The following is a 17,506-nucleotide window of genomic DNA, read 5'->3' as shown; positions in this document are numbered from 1 at the left end:
TGTGTCAACCTTGTAGCAAGACTCCAGAGGAATTTTTTAATCATATCTTCCCCATACAGCCAATGCCTCATATCAAAAGAGCACTACAGTGACAGTTGGAAGTAGGAAAAAAAATTAGTATGCACTGAGAAGTGCTTGTGAACAAGGCCTGCAAAACTGGCTGCTGATGTTTTGACCACTAGCTGCTCTGGCTGAACTTACTAAAGAGGAAAAACTATTTCATCAAATGAGGAACAACGAAATAGAGATGAATTCTGGAAAAAAGTTTCTTATTTAATTTTTAATCCAATTCCTGCGGCCTGAAGCACAAATAACAGAAAATCTTTACCACTGCTACAACAGAATTAACTGCTAATAAATTGAATGATAAGAGACAGATGCACTGATAATCTTCATGGACCTCAAATGATTACACAGTGTTGTATGCAGCTTTGCTGTAATACCTAAGTGAATTGGGGAAGTACAAGAAAGCAGGCATTTAGAAAAGGATTCAACAGACCAGATGATTACAACAGAGAAACCCTCAATTTCTGCTGGGCACCAAGTTATTAAACTTTTGCATGCTCTTGGAAGAAAAATGCAAAAAATTGAATGTATAAGATATTCAAATACTTACAGTTTGATCAGAGATGGTAAAGAGGAGAAGGCATTGGGGTGAATAGTTTTAATTCTGTTCCAAGCTAAATCCCTACAACAAAAGTGAGTAGAAAATTACATACCCACTGAGTGAATATTGAGGTTTTCAAACACTTGATTAGAAGGCCTAAATATAAAAAAGGTATCAATTACATGCCAATATTTTCAATAAGCTCCTGTATATCTCATAGTGCAAAGTATTTTTAAACTTTTTATTAGTCAGTTGTGGTGTTATTAAACTGGCAGCTTAAATTGTCTCAATTCCTGCCACAGCCCAAGGCATTTCAGTCTGCTTCACAGCCTCCTAATGCAGCAGAAAAAAGGGTAGGTTATATGGACTAAGTCTTCTAAAACATTCTCATGTGACTAAGAGCAGCAACCCATGGTCAATAGGCTTAACTTCATAATCTCAATTTTCACCACCCCTAAAAAGTCAAAGAGACTGAAAGCAACTCTTAAAAAAATGTACGGCTTCAATTCTACAAAAAATTCCAACCATTAGTAATTTCTTGACAAAATCACTCCTCTAGCACACGAGTCTGTGTGAAAACTGGAAACCTGCACATGACTGGACTCCACATTTTAAGATGCTGCTCTCTGTAAAAAGACTTCCCACTCCCTAGAGCTGATTATAACATGAACCTGCCAACAGATACCAGCTCTGGCCCAGTCAGTCTCTCTACTTCCACCAGAAACATTTAGAAATTACAGTTTCTATTGCTATAAGCTTAAATATTTTAATTCATTGCTGCAGGTGCTAAACCTCACAAAGTTTGCTCTCCTTTCCCAGTTATGAGCTCATGATGAAAGACCATAGTGAGGAAAAACTGAAATAAGGATCTTTTGGGGTACATCATGAGCAGACATTATGCAGCCCATGTTTTTGAGAACCTGTGTGAATGTCTGTCAGGGGGTACTCACAGAGAGCGAAGAGCAGCCAGCTGCCAAAACGTGTCTGCTTTGATTTCAGCAATTTCGTTGTGATGCAAGTCACTGAAATAGCAATAAGGATCTCCTCAGTTTCAGAGACACTTGGAAGGCACTTTGGGGTGTTTTGGATTGTGCTTATGATCCACTTCAATAAAGTGTATCTGGGGTATGTCGAATCAGCCAGCAATAACCAAGTTAATTTTACTCAAACACACATGGATGATTCTTTTTAAGCTTTCAGGGTGGTTTAGCACTTACATTTTCTGGAGTTTTTTACATGCTGTAAAACAGGGTAAATCTTCCAGCAGGTTATAAGACAGATCCCTGAATTATACAAGAAAAAAATAGATTAACATCAAAAGAATGTTAAAAGAAAAAATAGCTTTCATTGTATACCTTCATGCTCAATTAAAAATAATTTCTTTCTATCCACAGTGACAGAAGTGTACAAACTCACTTATTTCTCATCTGTCACATTTTGATTTCTAACTGAAGTGGAGAGAGGAGGGGAAAAGGCAAGATTTATTAACTCCATATCATATCCATAACATTTGCAAATTCCTTTCATTGTCTGAAGATTTCCTGCTTGAAGTGTAGACTTCTGTTGAGTGTTTTATAGCAATGATATTGGCCATCTGGATTTATATCACAGATTTCATATTTATCATGTTTAAATTCTGATAAATACTTTAACAATTTTAAATAACCTACTAAGCATATATACTCATTTTTTTAGAGAAGATCCTGTATTTTTCTGATGAGAGTCACAATCAGCTTCCCATTCTACACTTTTAATTAAGCAGTACTGCCTCTGATCCTTAGACTGCTACATCTTATAACTGAGGAAAATGGTCAAAAAATATTGGATCTAACTTTGAAATCAATCACTACATGGGAGGAAGAAAAAACCTTAAAAAGACTTGAGCCAAAACTCAACAAATTACAGAATAACTGAAACATCTGGACTGATTTACAGTATAATATAACTAATGAAAACCAAGCCCAGGCAATTTGCAGAAACTGAAGGGGAAAAAAAAAGGAACCAGATACCAGCCCCCACCACCCAAGAGTCACATCCAATATATATATATATAAATAAATGTGTGTGTGTGTGTGTGTGTATGTGTGCATGTTTGTGTTGTTCAGGGAAAACAAAATGAGAAATTTGCATGTGAAAAGAATAGAGAAAAAAGCTTATGCCTAGAATTAGAAAAAATGTCCTTGTTCACAGTTATCCAGTATTTTCACATTAAAGAGATTCACTTTTCACTATCTGAAATTCTTCTCACTTCTCAAATTCCCTAAAACTGGTTCACCTCCCCCTATTTAATCCCTTGGTAAAACTGTAGTTTCACTGTTATTTTTCCAAGAGGGGCACTTGGACTGTTTTATACTTGATTAGAGGAAGTAGTGCAAGTAACAACTGTGTGTGTCTTTAAGGTATTCTACTCTGATTTTACTCTGTAGAAAGGCAAACATCAGCATGTTTGGGGTGCGGGGTTTTTTGGTTGGTTGGTTGGTTTTTGTTTGTTTTGGTTTGGTTTTATGTGTGTACAAATTGGATGTTACAGAGTAGGGTTCAAGTGAGCTAGAGGCTTTTAGGCCAAGGTAAAGGATGTTTTGTATGTCTGGCAGACACTGGCTATTCTGTCATCCACAGGTTTATCACTTAGGTCTTCTTAAAAATATGTTACCAGCTTGAATTTTGTGCATCCCCTCCTCACATGTGGAAAAAAACCCTGAACTTGACACCCTTCTCCCTTCAGTTTCTGTCAGAACTCCAGGAAATATTTTACGTGTTTATTTTTCAGGTCTTTTTTCCCACTTTCTTAATACATGAGGCTCTTGGCAGCAGCAGAGGGCAAGTGGCTTTGTTCCCTATGCCCAGCTGTGCTGAGGGAGCCTTTCCAGGGCTGCCTGGATTGTGCTCTCACAGACACATTTCCTGCAGGTGAGCACACATCCAGGGAGCCTTGAGCACATTCACCTCAGTAGGATGCACAAATTGCCTTCCAAAGCACTTGGATTGAGTTGAGTGTATTTGCTTGTGAGTGTGTCTGAGCCAGGGAGCCCCTGCAAGGTCGCAGTCTCCACGCAAGGCATGGATGGTGGGTTCAGTGCACCAATATCCTCCATGGCACAGGCAGAACTGATGTGCAAAGCAAAATGGGAACTCAGCAGGCTCATTCCAGTCTGGCAGCAATGGGGAAAGAGCAGCTCTTGAGTACCAGAAATTGCTGATAAATCAGTTCCCTCCTCTTTTAAGTATCAGCTTGAATTATATACGGTAATACTCAAAAACAAAAAATGAGCATTTCCAAAGGACAGTCCTACTCTACTATGAACTCTGTAAGTTATTGATTGCTGTATTATTTGTTTGCACTCTGTTTTGAGATTATTTATTGTTTTTGAATGTTGCAGGACATATTTAAACTTAATTCTGTGGGCAGACTTTTTTTCTGGCAGCAGACTGTCTTTTATCATTCTGGAAATGGTTATATTGAGTCCATTAACTAAAACTTTTTTTTTTCTGGAAATGTTCTTGACATTCACTCTGGTATTCAAATAATGCATTATAATTAGTGCTATTTCAATGTTGGCCAGAGAATTAATACCAAATAGATTCTTAGTGATGTAATACATAGAGGAAAGTGCTTTTGGCTCATTCTCAAAGAAGTGGACACAATGATTACTTTCATTAGTGATTAGGCAAACTCCAAAGAAATTTCCAAGCTAAAATGATATTGTGTATTTAGTATACCAAATATGGCCAGCTATGTCAAAGAATAGTCTATTTAAACTTCAGTCAGCTACTTATGTCTGGTTGGGAAAGAAACTAAAAGAGGAACATAGCAAGTACTCAAAACTGCTGTCCTTACTTATATTTTCTATTTACTTCAATGAATTATTTGCCTTAGTGAGAAAAAAATCCCAAACTACTGTAGGAGAGACAGAATGAATGAAAATAAGGTAGGTGTGTCTTTTTTTCAACAAAATCAAGAACCTTTTTATCTTTTCCTAAAAATATACTCAGTAAATATCTTTCTCAGCAATGTATGAGAAATCCTGATTGGTAAGTAGGTTGTAAATTTTTTAAATAACACAGGGGCCAACTCCCTGAGCTGAATTCCTAAGAAGTAATGTGATACACAGAAATAGCAGTAATTGGGTAATTTTGAAATCATAATAGTTTCATTTGTCTATTAATCTCTTGCATTAATGTCATGTTAATAATCTTACTGAAACGTACAGCACTTGGAGATTAGGTAACTGGTCACAAGCTGATTTGGGGAGAGAGGTGATCTGTGCTCCTGTGAGTGTCCTGTAGAAAGAATTTATGAAAAACAATTACTTTTTGAAGACTGAAAACCAAAATTTTTTTAGCACATGCTTTACAATATGTCAGTATACAAGAAAATAAAACAAAGCAGAAATACTTCTCTAGCACTTACAAACTCTCCAGACTTGTAGTCCCTGTCAGATCAGGAAACTCTGTTAACTGTGAAGCACCATTTAAAGTCCTAAAATTTAAAAAAACAATTTCAACAAAATTCTGGTGATGGAAGTGTGGGAGAACTCTAGTATTACAATATAAAAAGAAAACTAAAATAAAAAGTAAACACATACAGAGTTCTTAGTTCTGGTAATTGTTGAAAAGCAGATTTTCCAACGAGCTGGATAGGGTTATCATAAAAATGTCTGAAAAAAAAGGATAAAAAGACATTTAATGAAAAATATTTTAAAATATTCTAAATATATTATTATACTATTATCAAATGAGTAAACTCTCTATGATGAATCACAGACTGTGCCCCTCTGGTTGTAGCAGAGGTCACTTCTGAGCTTTTCTTACCCTCTAATCTATATTCACCAGCCACATGTCACATTTTGAACATTCAATAAGTCACTGTTTTCCTGTTTTAATGCCAGAAGCCAGTCAACAAAATATTCTCTCTTCCTCCCAGGTTTGCAAAGACAAAATTTCACATATGAAGAATTTTGTTATGACCTGAGACAAATGTAAGGATAGCACTTGTAGAAGTCAGAACTTCCCCTATTGAGAAGAGATTCCCTTGCCCTCTTGAAGTCATGCTGCTTTTGCTCATGGAATATTACTCAAGATGAATCATTATTTTTCTTACACTTATTTTGCAATTTCTTAATTTGAAGTTGTCCATTAAGTTCATTTTCATGTAAGACGATGGGAATTCAGAATGGAGTCCATCAAGAGTAATTTTTACCAGCTTTTATGTTGCCAGTAATGCTAAGAGATTTAGAAGTAACTATTCAAATAAAATGTCAAAGGCCAGAGACCACTACTTGCTTCCCTTAATCAGTGCTTGAAAACTGCCATTCTTTCCATGAAGCTGGGAAGATACGAGCTTGTTTGCTTGTATGGTGACGTGCTACAAAGTGTACTCACAAAAAAGCTATTGACAATTAGCCATAAATATGATGCTTAGTTCCACATTCTCCAATACAAAGAGTCATTGAAAAGATTCTTATCACTTACATTGTAATAAGTGAAGGATTACCCACAAATGCACGCTCGGGTATTGACTTGATGTTATTGCTATGAAATCCCCTACGGAGAAAAAAACGTTTATATGTCAAGGAAAAAAAAAGTCAAGACTCAGTCTGTAATCACAATGCACAATGATGGTTTTCTGTTTGTAGAAAGAAAAGTGTCTATATATAAAGGTAAATCCTTGTTTTGTGGAATAATACAGAACTGAAAAAAACAAAAGTAAAGGAAAAAGAGAGAAGAGAGAAGAGAAGAGAAGAGAAGAGAAGAGAAGAGAAGAGAAGAGAAGAGAAGAGAAGAGAAGAGAAGAGAAGAGAAGAGAAGAGAAGAGAAGAGAAGAGAAAGAAGAGACAGCAAAATTGCTGAAATTCTGCACTTCTCTAAATGAACAAAACTATTCAGATGAAGAAAACTTCAAAATGGCATTTTAAAATTCAGGGTATATGCATGTATGTATATTGATATAATGTAAATATATACAGGTATATGAACTAAGAACATCAATATTTAGATATTAGTAATTAAATAGCTAACAATATATTTCACCCTGTGCTTGTTAAACTTCAACTATTTTTTTGCTAGATGGCACAAGTTTATGAAGGAAATTATTTTATACACTATATTGTAATGTTGATCCTCCCACAACCACCTTTTTGTTGAGATATTTTAAATGTGGACACAAACAAAATGTAATTGTGCCTGCTGGATAGAGAGCCAAATCTTTGTCTCATCATTAATTACTGGATTTCATTCATATGAGTTATTCTCCATTGTGAAAAACAAAAGGAACAACTAAGATTTCAAAAGAACAATGATGATTTGTGTGGGAAACTCCCATTAGTTCAGTCGGGTATGAAGAAGGCTTCCCAGCTTAAATTTATGCATTACTAAGCCTCCAATTGTTCACTGAGGCAAGCACTCTTGGCCATTACTTGAACAGGTCCCACATTATTGGTTTTAGCTGTTTAGGCATTGCGCTACTGGTGATGAGCTGCAGAGCAAGGCTTTACATCCCTGCTTGCTTTGCATACAGGCTCTAAGCAGAATGAGCATCTCATCTAGAACCAGTAATCAGATTGGTTTTGAATGGGATCCCTTGCATGGCAGAAAAAACCCAAGGAAATGGCATTACTACCTCCCAGAGCAATATCTGCTACTAGCTGTGCACAAAAAGGTCACAGTTTGTGTTTTCAGCACAAACTGTGAGAGAGACACGAGGTCCCACCCAGAACCAGCCGTACGAAGGTGGCCCTGCAAGGAGCTGAGCCTCGGTGGGGCTGGGCTCCCACGAGGGTCTGTGGAACACATCCCCTCCTTACAGGATCAGCTTCCAGGGCCACACAAAGCACAGAACCACATGGTCTCATGTCTGTGCTGTATTTGGGGTGGCAGGTTGCAATTTCAGACCCCAAATGTTTCTTGCACATAGTTTATTCTCAGAGGTGAAATCCTGTGGGGGCCAGTAGTAACCTCAGGCACATCAGGCAGTTTGCTGGTGTAAACTGAGTTACCCATTTTTGGCTGCTGACTCCAGAGGGCATCAAAAAGGCAATCCTTTGAGGTCACTGGATTTCATACCAATTATTTTATGGTATAAACAGCAGCTGAGAACATTTGGGCTGGGAAATTCATAGCCCTGCTGCCTCTTGCAGAGCTGCATTCTGGCAACACTGGAGGTGCTGAGCAGGAGTCTACAGTATCTGGGAGTACCTGCTCTGGAAAAAATCTCAGGTGGCTACTTAAAGTTGGCTTTTAGATCAGTTTGTGATGTAGCAGGGGTAAAACCATGTCCAACTAGTATGTGATGAATTATTTTTGTTAAAAATCTATGCTAATAGTACCATTAACATGGTAAATAAGTCAAAGGAAAGAGTTCTGAGCATATGCATTAATGTGTACATTGTGTGTATGATGTATGAACATAATTTAATTACTTTCAGTTTTTTATAATTCAACTGTTTTTCAAAATAAATTTGAATAATTTAATTTCATTGTTGATTTTCCTGATGCAAACTATGCTTGTGCATACAAAAGTGTTTTATTAACAACATTACAAAGAAATGACTATATATATAGAAAATAAATTGCTTTTAATTTAATAGAGGTGAGGGAGGGAAGTTGGTAAAATTTAATTAAACCTGATGGACTAATAAGGTTGTCATGCCTTCTTAGCTAGAAGACTAATACACTGGATAGTTTGCAAAATCTATCTCTTGTGTTTGGGACTAAAAGTGAATTTATTATGTTTGTTGTTTACTGTATTCCAGAAATGAAGTTCCTGGAAAAGACCCACTGCACAAGGCAACATAAAAGTAAAAGTTGTCAGAACTCGAATGGCCTAAACTGAACATTGAAAATTATTTTTTATGTATGTTGGCATGCTTATTAGTTTTTCCTAGGATATCAGTTTTTAAGGATTACTGATAAAATCACCAGCATTAAAAAAAGAAATAAAGAAATCACATACTAGACAAAACATCCTTCTTCCTAATATGAGCCCTGTACTTACAGCTCTTTTAGGTTTGTTAGTGTCCTGATAGCAGTGGGGAACTCGTCCAGACTGTTGTAATTTAAATCTCTGTGTGAAAATAGATATTATTATTTCGGTTATGCACTGCATAACAGATAACATAACATTGCTGGCATTTGTAATGAACTATCATCTTCTATGCATTGCATAAATACATACAGTAAAAAGACAGGAAATCCTCAAAAGTGTATGGATATTTTCCAACAAAGTCTATTTAGAGCACATTATCGTTCCTATTTTTATCAGCATTCTATTTTTAGTTACATTTTAGCTATTCTGTAATAAAAAAAGCAAGTAAATTCAAGTACTACTAAGGGATTTGCTGTTTTATAAATTGCCCACCTTTAGCATTACATTAACAGGGAAAAAAGTCTTTCAAAATAATATTCAATGGTTTTGGTGATCTGCACTTCACATGCCTAATACATTTCTCTATAAATATTTCTACTGTATTGTTAATTTTAAGACTTGATAATAGTCAAGAGAATCGTTCTAACCACACAAATTGTAAAAAAGATAGTGTAGCTACCATAGTGACCTCTGCTTTAAGAAATGCTCATGCTGTACCAGTAATTAGACTTTATTCTGGTAGGCTGAATGGATTACAATCCTACTTCTGCCCTCAGCATGACATATGTATCCTTTAGCATTTAGGAGATGGCTGAAACTAAAATTGAGATATGCCAGTTTACTGTGATGCTCTCTGGCAACACTTTGTGAGGAAAACAGCATGAAAAACTGGAGCAAAAGCCTTTTTAAACAGGCAGGCAAAACCCAAGCCACAGTTTACAATAGATTGAAATTGAAATAGTATCAGGCTGAAGTAATGCAGGCAGGAAACTGCTGTCTGAACTCAACAAGGCTTTCCTTCCTGCTTGTAAATCTCTCCTGCTTATTGACAAAAAGAGATTACAGGCATGTATGGTTTGGTTTTGCCCTCTAGTGATATGTGATTTCCAGACCTACGCCTCAATGCAAACAAATGATCTTAAGGCTGGCGTCCATCATTTACACCAAGATCTCTTCAGATTATCTTGAGACTATCTGGGAACTGGTCTGTACATTATGCAATTACTGTGCTTGAGGCAAGTGCTACACTGCCCTGTTGCAGGGAAGTGGCTGCACCTACATTTATTGCCGGGTTTGTGATTGTCCTCTGTGTTTTCATCTCTCTTGTGCCAGGTGGCTGGGACTGAGTTTGCAATTACTTATTCCATTGTTCTGTTTTTCCCCATTTGTGACCAAGTGCCATGTGAATATCACTTAAATAAACAAAGCAAACCATTACATTTTCCCTCTTCCCTTCCCGTCCCCCTTTCCGGTGCTACACTTAGGGACTTCCTCTCAACTCACAGGCGGCTAAAAGCCCAAATTTTAAAAGTGCAATTCAGTGGCAAGGGATCAATGCAATCAAACTGGTGATTAAAAAAACCCAAGAAGCCCAAACCTCCTTGCTTCCTAATCTCAATGACAGATGAAAGTGGGCAGTAAACAGGTTTGTGGATGGGAAAGCAAATAGTCACCTTTAGACTAGCAATATCCATGTCTAAAACAATTTGTTTCTCGTAACTGGGTTTTTAACCTCTGTCCTCGTTGGATAAAACATCCAAAATCACAAAAAATGATGCAGCTGACTGCAGCAGGTGCGAGAGGAAGCACATGCAAAGTTTTACTGTCCCTGTGGCATTTCTGGGGTCTGGGTGACTCCAGCAGATAACATCTGTATTTGACTAACTGTAGCAAAATAATTTCTGCTAACTATTAGCACTGCATTCCTGTTTGGTATTTTATGTAGATTATGTTTTTGCTGGAAAGCTCAAAAAATTTTGAATTGATCTAAACAGAATTACAGTGTAAAGTTGAGGAAGTTTCAGTCTTCACCAGTGCTATTCTTTATCAGAGCTCTCAAAAGATGAAAACTTGCATACAATTGAAACGTTTCTCCCACTTGTAAAGCACATGTATAATTTGATTACCTAGAACTTTTGCTTTTTCCAGGTATAAAAAAATAAACCCATCTAATTTTATAACTTTCCTCTGTGGTAAGATAGTTTCTCAGTGTTAAAACTTTTCACTGTGACAGTTTCCCAATCTAGCTATTAGCTTTATTGATTGAACAAGACAAATAAATGGTACTAAACTAGGCAACCATAAGTTCATGAATAGTCATTCCTTTTTCTATTCTCAACACAGTTTTCAGCTGTCTTTCAAACAATTTATCAATTGACAATGCTTATTAAAAAGGCAAACTAATTTTATAGTCAAAAATAGGATTTACTACACAGAGTCATTGTGAACTATCACTTAGATCCTGTAGCGATTAGGCAAGCCAAAACCCACATTTGGCTTTTGGGCTATTTTTATTCTTTCAGAATATTAATGAAAACACTCTAAAAAAAAAAAAGAAACAAATAAGAGGTCAACTCACAATGTCTCTAGGCTGTGGAGCCCATCAAAGCATTTCTTTCCCAGGGAATAGATTCTATTGTTATGGAGATGTCTGCAGGGGAACATTAAGCACACAGTCAGGAAAGTACACTGCACACAGTGGACTAAAGCAAAACATTTTGATAGTTAAATCAAAATTAACTTATTTTCAGGCATGCATTGATCAATGCAATCATGCTTTTGCAGGAGCATGTATAGGTGACACCTCTACCAACCACCACCCATTCTCCCAATACCTCTCCATTTGGTTTCACAGAAGGGATCTGTTTTTAAACCACCTAGACTGTTCAAAAGTGTTGTATCCTGTAGTTCCAGGCTGGGGTTTGCATAATGAATCGACATATTCTCAATGATTGCTAATTAGTTAGGTAACATGCCTGAAAAACTGTATGTGGGGTGTGAGATGTATAATTGAAAGATTTGTATTCAGAGAGTGTTAGAGGGTATGGCCCAAAAGAGCAGCCATTGAGGAGATGGATAACACAGCAGACAGGTAAGGGGCATTAGGCTTGCAGAATGCAAAAAGACCCAAAGCCATAACACAAAAAGTTGTAGCTTCCCTTAAATGAGTAAACCAAGTAATCTTGGAAGTGCTGTAACTTGCCTTTCTTTGAAATTATGAAAATCAGTAGCTACTTCCTAAAATATTTAGCACTTGAAAGTAATTTTTATATTTTTTAACCAATTCTAACCCCTCCTCCCTGCCACCCATCTGAAATCTCTGAGTTCTACCTATTTCTGTCTTTCAGATTGACATGGAAAAAAAACCCACTCTGAGTGAAGCTCATTAATGTGAGTAGATTCAACTTGTAGCCACTTCAGGTCATTTAATTAAAAAAGAATGCCTTTTCCCCAGATTTTTCCTTTTATTTTGTCTCAAAATCCTACCCCTGTAGTAACTAAGGGAGAAGGGCTCTAAGAGAAAAGAAAGGCTGTGAATGAGTGGCTGCCTGGGCATTCATTATATTCTGAAAATATTGTTAAAGATCAGAGGCTCTCTGAATGTTCTACAGAACCTAGAGAAATTGAGTTTACCTGTCTATCAAAGGCAGGGATTCTGACAGCAAAATAAAAATGTTCTGTGGGTTTTTTCTTTTCTAGGACGAAACCCAATCAGCTCTATATTTTTAATGACTACTCTGACCTTTAATGCTTTAGTTAGCATGAAGAGTGCATCTTCAAATTCTAATTATGTTTGGATCTTTAATTATAAAGGTTTTGACTTGCTCCAATTGACCATGCACTTTTCCACTGTGTAGAAAGTATGCCACACTGTATAGAGTAGCAACCCAATGAAAGCAGAACCACACACAAAGATTTTGATGAGCCAAAAAGATCAGCTATTGTAGGTTGTGAGGATGATTCAATTATTAACCACTATAAAGCCCAGATGATTAGAAATAAGCAAGGCAGAGCTTAAATAAGGAAACCTAACTGAGCAGAAGCAAGCATGGTATGAAAAAAATTATTTTATCCTGCATTTCTTAACTGTCCTCTTACCACTACATTTCTGGTAGGGGTCTAGAGAACGATGTTCAAGAAAGCCTCTTGTCTTTTCCATTGCTGACATAAGTCTAGAAGGTCAATCAATCACAAGTCCATCCATTCTTTAATTTGAAATGGATCAATATTTAATGTAAAGAGAAGGCAAAGGCTTTGCAGCACAAGTCAGGTGTTTATCCCCAATTTTGGGGCCCCATGGAGGCAGAGTTAGTGACTATAGCTGTCAATGAAGAACCCTGATGTGTGCCAGGTTCAATGCTTATACTGGGGCTAGAGTATGCTACCACATGCTAAGTGTCTTACATGGTTTCTGACAGCCTGTATAGCTTGATTATATAATTCTCTCTTTAATAATGTTAATGTTTTCCAAAGCATCCTGAAATTACTTCTCCATTAAGTTTCTCCAGCCAGTCTAGATTTTTTCAGTTTGGTACATTCCCAGAAGGTAAGAAGCTGAAACCATGATTCATAGTACGCCTTCCTGATTTTGGTGCCAGCCGTGCATGTTTCAGTTAGTTGAACCGGTAATGCAAATGTAACCAAATACACAACTACATACACTTTCTATGACAGGAAATGCATATTTTTTCTACTAGATGGCATTCTTTCCAAGTTCCCCAGAAAGATTTCCGTTCATTTCCTGTTTCTAATCTTCTGTCTTTCAATCTTAGACAGCACACAATGCACCCCTTCCTGTTTGTTTTGCTGACCAGATAGGGTGATTTTTGATTCCTTTGAATATTTTATTGAGATGGAAACTTTGAACTAGATCAAAACAAGTGGTTTAGCAAATGCTAGTCAAACTGTACCAAGATGCAAAAAAAAATCTGTTTCTCCAAGAGGCCAAAGCCCTGCAAGAAGACATTGTGTATAAAAAGAAATCAATAAAGCTTACAGAACTACCAAACTGGAGAGGTTTCCAAAGGCATAGTCCGGTATGTAATGAATTTTATTCAGTGCCAATGTCATTGCCTGAAGTGCTGGTAAACTCCTAAAAGCTTGGACAGGAATTTCTGTCAAGGAATTATCGTCTAGCCACAGGTGTCTAAGGGAGACCAAGCCATTGAAGCAGTTGGGGGGTACATAGTTGATGTGGTTGGCATCCAGACGCCTAGGAGAAGAAGAAAAAGAGAAAATTGACTTCAAGAAAAGAAAAGTGTCTTTGCACAATAGCTATAAGAAGTTGTCACCATGAACATAACCCCAAAGGATGGGCATGGATTGCCACTTCCAATTTTCATTTCCTGGAGATTCTACATTCCCATCTTGCTTGCAGCCTCATCCTTGAGATCTAAAATCATGTTTATGTGTCTGCTTGTCAGCTGGCTCTGCAGAGACAGCTCTCCTTTGGAGCCATCAACTCACTGAGAGCACACACTCATAATTTTTGAGCAGTCTCTCTAAAGACCGGGTATGATTTTGTCTCCTTTCCCAATTGTTTGAAACCATAGAACAAAAAAGTGCAAGAAACTCATCCAGAGAATCTCTTCCAGAATCTACAAATCACTGAGCTGCAAGATAATTTGGATTTTCAAATGCTAAACACCCATTCCAAAATTCATAAATAGAACTCACTTCTGAGTCTCTGGAGTTTCCTGCTTTACCTTTCCTTTAATATTACGGAGTTATAGAATCACAGAATGAGCTGTGTTGGAAGGGACACTCAAGAATCATTGAGTCCCACTCCTGGCCCTGCACAGGACCATCCCCAAGAGTCCCATCATGCGTCCAAGAGCATTGTCCAAACACTTTTTGAACTCTGTTAGGCTTGCTGCTGTGAACACTTCCCTTGGGAGCCTGTTTCACTGCAAATATTGTTTATCCACTGCAAATATTGTTTATCCTAATAATTCTAATGAGAACTGAAGTTCACATTTTTTTAGTAGCGGAACATAATGTTTTTTACCTAGAGATTAGTATTGCCAATGTGATGTATTTGTGTTGGAAAAGAAGTTACTAAATGCACTTCAGCTGCTGCAGAGCCAACAGAGGGAGCTCAATTGCACGTTGTACCTATGCAGAGTCTGCAGGTGATGCTTTGTTCTTACACTTGTGTAATTAAGGATTAAATCTAGCAAACCTTTTCAGATGTGGTGCTGCAAATACAACGTGATCTATTCACTGGCTTTTGTTTTTGCTGTGTTTTGCTTTTTCATTGTGAATCTTTCAGGGAAAGACTTAAAAGTGCACTTCAGATTTCTGAAAATTTGTGAAACACCCAGTTGGGGATGTGGGCCCTGATAAACTTTTTCTACTTTTAATGTATTGCAGTGACTTATACCTTTTCCATAACATGAAAGCTGTGCTCTAAAATTTTTCATGAAATGTTTAGAGAAGAGTAATTAAGTGAATGGTAAAACAGAAATAAATTTAAATAGATGTTTGAAAATACTACAGAACAAACAGCCACACCTGGGGTACAAAGAAGTAATTTGGTACAACCTAACTTTGGTCTCTTTGAGAGAAATGCAATACTCTTTGTGGTGGGCATACTAATCTCTTTATTTAAAGCTGCTTCCTCATTTACAGTCATGTAAAATGTCAGGTCCATTCTATCTCCTGTTCCATGCTGGCCCTACCTACTTCATGAGAACAAATAATGACTGCTAAGGCTCCGTGCCAGGCTGGCAAATAACTGAGACAAGGTCAGTTGGAACAAATTTATAAGGTTCAGTGTCAAAGCCCTTGTACAATTAAATTTTCAATATAATAACTGACATGTCAGGCAGCAGAGACAGAGCTTCCAAAATAACTCAGTGGTCTGTCAACAAATGGGTAAGGCTGGAAATGTTTAGAAATACTCATGTTTTTCTTCCTCCTTTCCTCAGGCAACAACCATGTTATTCCTGTGTTTTCAAATAAGGTATAATTTAAATGAGTAGATGAGATTTCTTTGTGCTCAGTCAGAAGTAAATTTCTTCCCTGGGTGATGCTGGTATGTAAACTAAGAAGTTACAGTTGCCTTAGTTTGACAGTTTCCCTGATTAAAGAATGGAGGCTTTATTCAAACTCCATGTGCTGCAGTATTGCAGTTAACATCTCAGTGTTCAATAGGAAGGCTGCCTGTGCAGCCCTGATGTCCCTGCTCACTCCATGGGAGTTATTCCCAGGATGGCTGGCTGTGTGGAGAAGCCAACAGTTACTTGTTTGTATGTGACCCTGTGGCTGAAATGGCAATATTTCTGCTGTCGTCAGTGAGACCAGGATTTTTATCTTACCAGTATTTCGTAGCAAATCAAGGAACAGATTTTTTTTTGATAGCTGACGTTTCCAAATACAAACCCACCACTGGCTATGTAAATAAAACCCACAGAACAGAAAGAAAACCAGAACTGCTGTACTGTAAATGAAATTCCAGATAGTTGAATTATTGTTTAAATAAAGCTTGGAAGAAACAAAAAAGCTGCAATGATTTGTGCTTCACGTTCTGTAACTGGGTTACATATCCTGCTAGTACTTATAAGAAGTACTGCCTCAAGTGCTCTTTCGTTATCTAATCTTTTTTAAATTTCCAAGCACCGTTTTCCCTCTTGCAGATATTAAAAGGTTTCAGTAGTGGTTATGTTTCCTGTCATACTGTAGGTAATGCACATTGATGTATAAAGGACTGATCAAAATCACCCTTTTCAGCCAATTGTTTTACATGTGTTGATCAAAGTTTTGGCACTTTCAGAACTAAACCCATTAACTCACAAACATGACCCTATTTATAACTGAAAAATATATGTAGATAACATGTGGTGAGTTTGAAAGCTGCTATTATATATAATTTAATTATAATTATATAATTTAGGGAAACAGAAATACTTGATCTCTTCTGATAGGCAGCATGTAAATAAAGCAGCCACTATGAAATTCACCATGAGCTCACTTAAAATGTCTAAACCTTTCAAATGAAAAGCTTGAGCTGTGTGGACTGTAACCCACTAGTGCTTCCTGTGACACACTGTGAATTCTGTGACCAAGCGCACAAATTATGAAAATATATTGTCCATGTAAAATGAAAACCTCATTTACTGGTACAGACAAAGGCAGTTGTTTGAAAAAGACTTGATTTGCATTTCTTAATCAATTTGATATGAATGGATGCTAAGTTTCATAGAAGTGGTAGGTTTCTAAGGGAATATATATATATAAATTTTTCCCCATTTTCTGTATCTTTTCTCAAAAACAGCTACAACCTGGGTATATTCCACAACCAAGAAATTCCTTAATATCTTGTTGGAGTGCCTTGCTTATTCATTCAGGTTTAAATCAAATGCTAGATAGGAGATCAGGAAGGACATTTCTCCCAAGGCATTTTTCCCTCTGAAATGAACAGCTATTACATGGATTGCCTCATTTTGAATGGATAAGGGCCAGAACACAATGAAAGGTCTGCAGAAGAGGGAAGCCACAAAGAAGTCAAGGATAAAGTGTTTCTTTTGATGTTTAAGTTTAGAGTAGGAGAGGTAAGACCAAAGGAAAAGGGACTGTACCTAAGAGGTAGGGGAGGCAGAGGAGGGGGAGCACAGGAGACTGATGTTGGGCATGGTGGATTAAAGAAGGTGGCGCTTCTCCCTCTTGAATCACCTTCCTCTTCTCCCGACTCAGCTCTGTAATGCAGGGAGCTTCAGTCAAGTTTGTCCATGAAGTATGGAGCAGTGATGGACAGGGCCTGTCTGGGGAGGGCATAAAGGCCAGGAGAGGGTCACTTGCAGCCTACCATCTTTGTTAGTGTGTTGGCACACAGACTCTCTCAGGGGTTTGTTCACAGGATTGACTAAAGTACCATTTAGGTAATGGCAAGTGACATCTAAACTAGCTTTGAAAAATGAATGTAATAAAAATAGAGCTAGCTGTTGTGGGCCATGTTTTTCAAACCTGGTCTTTTAAGCAGGATATCCCCTTTGGTCCACAGGGGAAAATGCTAGGACTATTGTAAAAAGCTTAAT

At 37.3% G+C, this 17,506-nt stretch overlaps 1 protein-coding gene across 1 annotated transcript in view; it reads right to left on the bottom strand.

Annotated features, from left to right (window-relative positions):
* Positions 1–17,506, bottom strand: part of LGR5 (leucine rich repeat containing G protein-coupled receptor 5) — a 91,763-nt gene that overhangs the window by 13,699 nt on the left and 60,558 nt on the right. The window contains exons 5-14 of the mRNA XM_036401534.2: positions 13,468–13,683; positions 11,050–11,121; positions 8,601–8,669; positions 6,080–6,151; positions 5,194–5,265; positions 5,019–5,087; positions 4,817–4,888; positions 1,825–1,890; positions 1,558–1,629; positions 617–688 (exon numbers count right to left, since the gene is read on the bottom strand). Coding sequence (XP_036257427.1) covers positions 617–688; positions 1,558–1,629; positions 1,825–1,890; positions 4,817–4,888; positions 5,019–5,087; positions 5,194–5,265; positions 6,080–6,151; positions 8,601–8,669; positions 11,050–11,121; positions 13,468–13,683 — 852 coding nt within the window. The remainder of the gene's footprint in view (positions 1–616; positions 689–1,557; positions 1,630–1,824; positions 1,891–4,816; positions 4,889–5,018; positions 5,088–5,193; positions 5,266–6,079; positions 6,152–8,600; positions 8,670–11,049; positions 11,122–13,467; positions 13,684–17,506) is intronic.

The sequence above is a fragment of the Molothrus ater genome, chromosome 5, assembly GCF_012460135.2.
Source record: "Molothrus ater isolate BHLD 08-10-18 breed brown headed cowbird chromosome 5, BPBGC_Mater_1.1, whole genome shotgun sequence".
Lineage (NCBI taxonomy): Eukaryota > Metazoa > Chordata > Aves > Passeriformes > Icteridae > Molothrus > Molothrus ater.
Note: the sequence above shows the minus strand (reverse complement) of the source record. Positions and strands in the feature narration are given on the sequence as shown.